The sequence below is a fragment of the Camelus dromedarius genome, chromosome 9 (assembly GCF_036321535.1).
Source record: "Camelus dromedarius isolate mCamDro1 chromosome 9, mCamDro1.pat, whole genome shotgun sequence".
NCBI lineage: Eukaryota > Metazoa > Chordata > Mammalia > Artiodactyla > Camelidae > Camelus > Camelus dromedarius.
The window spans coordinates 70,840,669-70,850,617 of NC_087444.1; the positions used below are offsets into that span (position 1 = coordinate 70,840,669).

The 9,949-nt window shown below is 42.2% G+C and overlaps 1 protein-coding gene across 1 annotated transcript in view; it reads left to right on the forward strand.

Moving 5' to 3' along the window:
* Positions 1–3,438, forward strand: part of ZNF227 (zinc finger protein 227) — a 38,199-nt gene extending 34,761 nt beyond the window's left edge. The window contains exon 12 of the mRNA XM_064490012.1: positions 668–3,438. Within this exon, the coding sequence (XP_064346082.1) occupies positions 668–2,511 (1,844 nt within the window). The 3' untranslated portion in view covers positions 2,512–3,438. The remainder of the gene's footprint in view (positions 1–667) is intronic.
* Positions 3,439–9,949: the final 6,511 nt, after the last annotated feature.

A 9,949-nucleotide genomic window follows, 5' to 3' on the forward strand; every position in this document is an offset into this window, starting at 1 on the left:
GGATCCTTGGGGACTGCCTTGTCTGCTGGCTGCACAGCACCTTTTGATATTTGCAGATGGATGTCTGCAGGACCTGGAAGATAATTCAGTTTTGTCAAAAAATTCAGCTGAATTAAGTGGCAATAATTATCATAGGATTTTTACTCCAATAGGATGTATCAGTTATGAGAGGAAGTTTTCTGGTTTTTTTTTTTTTCAGTTATAGTGTTCACTAGTCGAATATTATATTTTAGGACATCATTGAATCAAGGGGAATTTTCTCAGATCTAGCCTGTGTATAACAAGTGTGTTTAATGGCTAAATTAAGGAAACAAATTTACCATCTCATGGGTTCATCATCAGAACAGAGGAGATATTTCCCTTTGCCAATATATTCTTTTCACTTTTGCTGAGAACATCCCCTGCTCTGTAGCCTTGTATTTCTAATTTTGACCTCGTTCGTAAGTCTCCGTATATTAGTTCTCAATGAGTCTCATTAACACTTAGTGGATGGGAGCCTACTTATCACCTCTTTGTTTCCATAGGCATGAAAAAACTAAGATAGATTCTAGCTGAACTCTGCGCTGATTGAATAGAATCTCCCAATAGGGCCGACTTGTTAAATATTTTTATCCCTGAACATTCGTTTGTCCTCACTTCCATCTCTGAATTCTCTTTGTCCTTCCAGGACACAGGAATCCAAATGAACTAGAGATTCTTCAAGAAGGAGGGTTAAGATACCTTTTACATGAAGACCTTATGGGCTGGCAGATATGGGAACAACTTAAAAGTAAACTACCCAGAACTCAAGACCCGATAATAAATCTGCAAGGTAGGAAGTCCAAGTTGCCAAAACAAGGTGATGCCTCCTGTCAGATGTGGGCAGGAGAATCTACTCAGGTTCCTGAAGATGGGAACTATGTAGCAGAGCCTCAAGGGGAGAGTTCCAGCAGTATCAAAAATCAAGAATTTCCAACTCGGCCCTCCTGGGATTTCTGGAAGAAAATGTACCTGAGAGAGTCACAGAATTATCAGAGGAGGAGTCAGCAAATTGACATAAAAAATAAGCCGGGTAAGTGTGGTCATTGTATTATGAGAAGGATACCTGCTCAGCGTGGTGAACAGGAAGTACACAGAAGCGGGGAGGCTCGTAGCCACAATAATCATGGAAAAGACTCCACAGAGAACTCATCCCAGCATGGTATGATCCACCCAGGAGAGCAGACCTCTGATGAGAATGGAAAAGCCTTCAGCCTTGACTCTGATCTTGAATTCCATCAGCAACTGCCCCAAGGAGAGAAGCCCTGTGTGTGTAGTGAGTGTAGGAAGGGCACCAGTTCTAGCTTAGTGTTTCACATCCATCCGAGTGTTCACACAGGGGAGAGATGCAGTAGGAGTGATGAGTGTGGTACAGACCTGAGAGCCAGCACAGATGAGAAACGCTTCCACTGTCAGGTGCGTGCTGAGAGCTTCCATCAGAACTCCTCCCTTCCCACCTGGGAGCCTGATCACCCAGGGGAGCATCGGTATGTGCGTGGCAGGCATGGGAGGGCTGCCAGTCACAGCTTCAACCTTAACAGTCACTGTATAGCCGACACTGAAGGGGAATCCTGGAAACATGAGCAGTGTGATACAGGCCTCAGTCAGACATCACAACCTCAAGGTCATCAGAGAGCCCAACCCAGAGACAAAACATACAAAAAGGCATGTGACAGGATATCCAGCCAGAACTCTGCTCCTCAGCGGAGAGTTCACACTGGAGAGAAACTGTATCAATGCGAGGTGTGTGGGAAGGACTTCAGTAAGGCCTCAAACCTCCAGGCCCATCAGAGGATCCATACCGGGGAGAAACCATACAAGTGTGATGTATGTGATAAGAACTTCAGCCGGAATTCCCACCTCCAGGCCCATCAGAGAGTCCACACTGGAGAAAAACCCTACAGATGTGACATGTGTGGCAAGGACTTCAGTCAGATCTCCCATCTCCAGGCCCACCAGAGAGTCCACACCGGAGAGAAGCCCTACAAATGTGAGACATGCGGGAAGGGCTTCAGTCAGAGCTCACATGTGCAAGACCACCAGAGGGTCCACACTGGAGAGAAACCCTACACGTGTGACGTGTGTGGGAAGGGTTTCAGCTGGAGTTCACACCTTCAGGCCCATCAGAGAGTTCACACTGGGGAGAAACCCTACAGGTGTGAAGCATGTGGGAAAGGCTTCATCTGGAACTCCTACCTTCATGTCCATCAGAGGATCCACACGGGAGAGAAACCCTACAAGTGTGGCATGTGTGGGAGGAGCTTCAGTCAGACCTCACACCTTCAGGCCCATCGGAGGGTCCACACAGGCGAGAAACCCTACAGATGTATTGATTGTGGTCAAGGCTTTAGCAAGCGTTCCTGTCTTCAAGTTCATCAGAGAGTCCATAATGGTGGTCAACCCAGTTCACATGCCAAGTGTGAGAAGAGTGTTCTTCAGACTGCAGACTTCCCATTTCCATCAGAAAACCTGCACAGCTGGGGCTATTTATAAAATGTTGGGTTTTCAGAATTCAGGAGTGAGCTGCATTTTTTACAATCATTCCATCGAAGGAAACCTATTGGTTGTATGAACATGGCCAGTGTTTCCCACAGAGCCCCAAACTTCACAATTCTCAAAGAGAATACACAACAGGGAAACCTGGTCAGAATGGTACAGTTTAAGTTTCAGTCCAAACCTTCATATTCAGTAGAATCCACACCGGGAGAGGCTGCCAGAATGATACAGGGTCAGGATGTCAACAAAAGTAATGATGGGGGAGGGGTGGATACAGTATAGGTCAGTGGTAGAGTGCATGCTTAGCATGCATGAGGTCCTGGGTTCAATCCCCAGTAACTCCACTAAAAAAAAAACAAACAAAAAACCTAATTACCTCCCCGCACCAAAAGCCAAAATGACAGATGTGGCAAAATCCACAGCCACTAGAGTGTCAGCTCCATGGGGGCAGAGGGTTTGTTTACTGCTGTGTGACATGGCCCGGAACCAGTGCCTGATGTACAAGGTGCCCAGGAATTGTCTAACGTGGAGAGGAAAGCTATTATAAGGAAGACAAAACAGTTGAACATCTCAGTGAGCTCAGCCCCAATTAGTCCAAGTAAATTGTCCTGGGAGAAAGATTCTTGTAAGAAGCCTTCAAAGTAAATTCAAGGAAATGATCATTTAGTAAAAATAAGTAAAATCGAACAGTCTGCAATTTGAATGTTAGATTTTTGCCGCTGGCTCCTGTTCTCAGCCTCACCTTTCAAGCAGTGAAGGGCTAAAGTATTTAATCTCATCATTTAAGACTTTCTCTGTACCGGGTACCATCAGTTGTGTCCAGCCTGAGTTTCACTATTTTTCTTTCTTTGGGTCTTTGGTGACAAGAACAGACTGAATGAAAAAAAAAAAAAAAAAAAACTCATTTTTAATTCCATCAAGCTTCATGAGCAAGAGGTGTGCAAAAAAGGGGGAAAATATTAGAGCATGCATTTTTTCTTACTTTTTATTGAAGTTTAAGTGTAGTTGACTTGCAACAGAGCATGCATTTTGGGTGCCGAACTAAGCTATTAAGGGCCAGGACATTTTGGACACCACTACCCCCTTCTCAGATGCATCAGTAGCTTTCAAGATGGTTGAAATGGTTTTTGCTTGGTTGAATGGTTTACTCAGGTGTCTTATTTCCTGGAAGTAGGGGATGGTTTCCCACAGTTTCTTCTGGACCTCACCTTCCTGGACACTGGAACCCTAAGTCCCATGCTATCTCAAGTTTCATGGTTCCATCGGAAATCCAGGGCCAGTACCAGACCCTGGGGGTGACTACTGGAGCTTACGGTTGTTTCTGTCCATTAGGACGTTTTCAGCTGTGAGAAATGGGAAAGCCAACTCAAACCAGCGAGACAAAGAGGAGGCTCACTCCTTTAAAATTCTTGTCAGCAAATCGCCACATCTCAGTTACCTTGGTGTGTCTGTCTGTTGACTGCCTTTTCTCTTTCAAGTTCTGATTGTTGCTGGTCTCCGTTTGATGGGTGGGTGGTTTTGGTTTTGGTTTCTGTTTTATTGTATCCTGGATATTTAGGTTGTAAGACTTTGGGTCCCATTTAATCTTTTTGAGCAGGAAGTCACCCATTTGGGTGTAGTCGACAGGTCCAAGTGGGGGTGGAAGTTCCTTCCCTCTGGGCCCTTTTAATACACTGTGTGTGGCGGAGGTAGGAGGGGTGCACGTGGCAGGTGGGGGTGGGTGGCAGAGAGCCAGCTGCCACCATCTCCTTGCTGCTGGGAGAGGCTGTCCCTGTTCAGCTGTCCCCACTCAGCCTCCTGACACTAGTCTGGTGGGGGGAATTAGAGCGTGGCCTGGGCCAGCCTCATTTCTGTGAGTGGTGGGGGTGAGGTGAGGAGGGGAATTCAGCCCCACTGACACTGTCTGGCTGGGGAGGGGCAGGCAGACCCAATATTATGGACTCTTCTGTCATACTTGCCTTCTCCTGTTCCAGAAAGGATAGTTCAGTCAATTGCAGAGGAGTAAGATTTTCTTTCTTGCTTAAACACCTTGTCCATTTTCAGAATAGACATGTCTCTTATGAAGGGAGCTTAACATCCACGGCAGGACACTGCAAGATCCCCATTGTTACCGTGTTTAAGCCTCAGTGAGGTAAGTGATACTGTTCCTATCGTAACATGAGGAAGAGTTAAAACCATTGCCCTAGTTCACACAAGTAGCACAATTTGAACAGGTCTGCAAAATTCCAGATTTTAATTCTTAATTATGAAAGATTTCCAAAATAGTCAAAAAGAGAAAACACAATGGACCCCCAAATGTTCATCACCCAAATTTAACAGTGATCAAGATTTTGCCACATTTGCTTGATCTATCTCCTTTTCCTCTTTTAAAATTTTTTGGGTTTTTTTTTTATTGAATGATTTATTTTATTTATTATTGAAGTGTAGTCAGTTTACAATGTTGGGTCAATTTCTGGCATATTCATAGATATGTTCCTTTTCATATTCTGTTTCATTATAGGTTACTACAAGATACTGAACATAGTTCCCTGTGCTACACACTAGAAATCTGTGGCTTCCTTTTTCTGCTTTATCTTATATGCTGAAATAGTTTAAAGCAAATCCCTGATCTGTCATTTTACACTTAGCTATTTCAATAAGCATCTCTTAAATATGGACTATTTGTTACAAAACCAGAAAGCCATTATCAGACCTAACACACACATTTAACAGTTACATTTCTGTGATTAACAATCACATTTCTATGATTTCTTCAAGTTTTCACTTAACAGTTTATTTAGTCTATAAGTATAATTTTCTTTTTATTTTCTTTCTTTCCTTTTTTTTGGGGGGGGGTATTGTCCCAATTTTGGTATCAGAATAATATTGGCTTCTGTTTTCTGGAAGAGATTGTGCATAATTGGTACTGATTCTTTAAATGTTTAGTAAAATTCTCCATTGAAACCATCTGGCCTCAGAGGTTTCTTTTTTGGAAGCTTTTAAATTATGGATTAAATTTTTTCAGTAGTTACAGGGCTATTCAGATTATTGCATATTGTGTGAATTTGGGTGGTCTGGTTTTCAAAGAATTGGTCTGCTTAATTTAAGTTGTTGAATTTACCTGGATAGAGTTGTTCATAGAAATCCTTTATTAAGTTTTTATTGGCTGCAACATCTATAATTGTTTTATTTTTTAAAAAATTTTGGTGGGGAGGTAATTAGGTTTGTTTGTTTATGATGGAGGTACTGGGGATTGAACCCAGGACCTTGTGCATGCTAAGCACACACTTTACCACTGAGCTATACCTTACCCCACAACATCTGTAATTATATCTCCCATTTTATTCTTGATATGGGAAGGTTGTGTCCTGGAGGCAGCTTCCAGTGGGGGAAGGGCAAGAGGAACACATTCCAAGGACGGGTCGGGGATGAGGAGCCTCTTAACTGTCCAAGTCCAGCTCATGGGTTAACCAGTGGTCACATCCTTTCAATGACCTCCCCCAGCATAGCCCCTCCTTTTTACAAGGAGGCCTTCTTCCCTGTAGTGGAGAATGGTATTTAGAAGCCAAAATACGGGTACTAAGTTGCTCATTACTTTAGAGATTCACAGCTCCCACACTCTCTTATGTCCCAGAACTGGAGGGGACATTTGTGTTTATACACACACATTTATATTTTCTATATTTTTTATACAGTTGACCCTTGAACAACACAGGTTTGGACTGCATGAGTCCATTTATATGTGGATTTTTTTCAATAGTAAATAGTTAATACACAATCCACAATTGGTGGCATCCACAGATGCAGAGCATCAGATGTGGAGGAACCTTGGGTATGGAGGGCCAACTATAAGTTACACTCAGATTTTTAACTGAGTGGAGGGTTGGTGCCCCTAACCCCCAGGTTGTTCAAGGGCCAACTGTACGTATTGAAATGCATTTATTGACACCGGTACCACCAATTCTAACCCCAAACCACAAGTTGCATTCTGTTTTCTCCCTTCCCAGGGAAGAGCTCTTATGCCTAAAGAATTCATTGTGTTGTTTTAAGCTAAGTTTGCGCTAATCTCCTATAGCCGCCATAAGAAACTAATCTACTCTTCTACTGTCCTTTCTTGATTCCTTGAGAATCCGCCCTGCTCTCCCTCTGCCCCTGGCTCCTCTGTACTTGTCCTTAGAGCAGTTCCGTGCCGAGGTGAAGAGCACAGGCTCTTGAGTCAGAGCTGGGTTCAGGTCCAGCCTCTGCCCCTTGCCAGCTCTGGGACATGGGGAATGTAATCTCATTGAACCTCAGCCTTCCTGTCTGTCAAATGGGAGCATCAGTCCTCCTGACCATCACTGTTTATTGAGAACTTATCTAATACGCCAGGCTCTGAACCACAGCCTTAGATAAATAAGCTCACAAAATCTCCAAAACCACTCTACAGCTTGGGTTCTGTCACCAATGCTGAAGCATTGTTAAATGATACAGACTCACCATGTTTTTTTAACAGGACTAATTAAGAAACATCAAAGATTCACAAGTCCATGAACCTGGAAGCAGGATGTGCTGTTGAGCCGTTTCTGGCTTTAGGACGAAAATTCAGCAGCAATGATTCCTTTTTATAAAACACACACGAACGTCAAAAAATTACTAGGCAACAAAGAAGTAAAGCTGCCAGCCAGCATTTCACACTTTTCAGAGATAACAGTATGACGATGGGGTGTCTGACAAGCACGTTGGCAAAGATGGCTTTATGAGGCCGAGTAGCATCTGCTTCTGTATAGCTGCCAAGAAGTGGGACTTTCCCCCGAGTAGAGTTTCAACAGCTTGTCACCTGCCCACACGTTTAATCCTCTCAACTGTCCTGTGAGGTGGGAACTACTGGAATCTTCAAATTGCAGATGACAATTAACTTAAAGCAAAGTTAATTGACCAGTGAGTGGCATCACGATGATTTTTCACTTGGGCATTTTGGCCCCAGCATGAGAATATGTGCCGCCGCCTCCCCTGCCCCTGTTTCCCAGGGCAGAGTGGCTGGCCTGGCTGCTCTGTGGAACAGCTGCTGGCGTTGTTAACACAGCTGTGCAGCTGGTGCTTGTCCAAGGCGGACCCGTGACAGCTGGACTCCAGCCCACACTCTGCTCACTAAGCGCGGGGGGCTGTGTCTGCTTGGTGAAAGGGGCGCCTTTCTCTGATTTCCACAAAGATGCCAAACAGGCTAGGGAGTCCCTGCCTTTTTCTCATGACTTCTTTTCCTTCCTCCAGTTCTGTCTTCTCGTGACTCTGCCCTTCCCCAGAAAAAGGAGGAGAGGACGACTGAGTTCCAGGTGAGTTGTGTTTTCATCTCTTGTTTGGCAGTGAGTGGCTGTGTCTTTTCTGATTTCTCAGAGGATGAAAGATAATATCAGATATTTGGTATCTGTCATGTACCAGGCATTTGTTTTTTAGTAGGCAATTTTATTTATGGTTTCTGTCTGTCCTCCGTTTTATTTCCCAAGTAATAGTGTAAAAGCAAATGAAAATTTTCTACTTTACTACTCGCCTTCCAAACCATAGTTTTTGATACTGTTTAAAATAGTCACTGATAACTGTATTTGCAATAATAGGAAAAGTATGATTTTGAATTGTGCTTTCTTCACCTACTTTTTATAACAGCCTCATTGAAGTATAATTCACATATTGTACAATTCACCCATTTAAAGTGTAGAATTCAGTGGGTTTTTTTTCAAATTTGAAGTATAGTTGATTTACAATGTCACGTTACTTTCTGGTGTACAGCAAAGTGATTCAGTTATATATACGTATATATATTCTTTTTCATTATGTGTTATTACAGGCTATTGAATATAGTTCCCTGTGCTATACAGTAGGACCTTGTTGTTGATCTATTTTATATATAGTAGTATGTATCTATTAGTCCCGGACTCCTAATTTATCCTCCCCTCTTACCCCCGTTTGTTTGTTTTCTATGTCTGTGACTGTTTCTGTTTCGTAAATAAGTTCATTTGTGTCATTTTTTTTAGACTCCACGTATATCATATGATATTAGTCTTTCTCTGTCTGACTGACTTCACTTAGTTTGACAATTTCTAGGTCCATCCGTGTTGCTGCAAATGGCATTATTTCATTCTTTTTTAATGGCTGAGAGGTAGTCCATTATGTAATACACCACAGCTTCTTTATCCAGGCATCTGTCAGTGGACGTTTAGGTTACTTCCATGTCTTGGCTATTGTAAATAGTACTGCTGTGAACCAGTGGTTTCTAATATATTCACAGATACCACAGTTATTTTTAGAACATTTTCATTACCTCAAAAAGCAACCCTGTACCTATTAGCTACCACAGCCCCTCCACCCCTCATAAAAATAGAATTGTATAATATGTAGTCTTTTCATGACTCGCCTCTTTGATTTGGTGTAATGGTTTCAAGGTTTATCCATGTTGTGGCATGTATCTCTACTTCATTTTCCTTTTTATGACTGGATAATATTCCATTTATGAATATAGCACATTTTAATTATCTATTCATCATCTTGGAATATTTACCCCTTCTAGCTGTTATGTATAATGCTACTGTAAACATCTGTATACAAGTTTTTGTGTGAATGTTGTAATTTCTCTTGGATATTTCTCTTGGGTAGAGATGGAATTGCTGGGTCATCTGGTAACTCTGTTTAAATGTTTGAGGGCCTGCCAGACTTTTCCAAAGTGGCTGCACCATTTTACATTCCTGCCAGCAGTATATTAGGGTTCCTCTCCACATTTTTGCCAACACTTGTTACTGATTTTTTTTCCATTCTAGCCAGCCTACTGGGTGTGAAGTGGTATTTGTGGTTTTAATCTGCATTTTTCTTAATGACAAATCTGTTCACTTTAAAACTGGGTTTTTAGACTTGATAGCATTGAGTTGCCAGAGTGCTTCAGATGTTCTGGATACTAGTGCCTCATGAGACACATGGTTTGCAGATGTTTTCTCCCATTACGTAGGTTGTCTTTTCACCTTCTTAATAGTGTCCTTGGTACAAAATGTTTAATTTTGATGAAAATTTCAAAACTAAAAAAGAAAAAACAAAATTTTTGTCGTTTCTCATGTTCTAAGAATCTGCTCCTAAATCTGAGGTCATACGTATTCACCCCTGTTTCCTTTGGAAATATTTCTAGCTTTGACTCTCACTTTTAGCTCTTGGGTCAATTTTGAGCTAATTTTGTATAAAGTAAGACGTGTCCAGTTTCATTCTTTTACATGTGGCTGTACAGTGGTCCAACACTATTTGTTGAAAAAAATGATACCCCATTGCATGGTCTTGGCACCCTTGTTGAAAACCAGTGGAGCATAGACACACCACCATTCTGATGTGTGACTCATCACACAGTAGATTTGCCTGTTCTGGTTTTTTGCTGTAGTTGGATGTGATGTGTCTCTATGGTTTTGTTGTTGTCATTTTCTATGTTTCTTGGGTCTTTTTTTTTCAA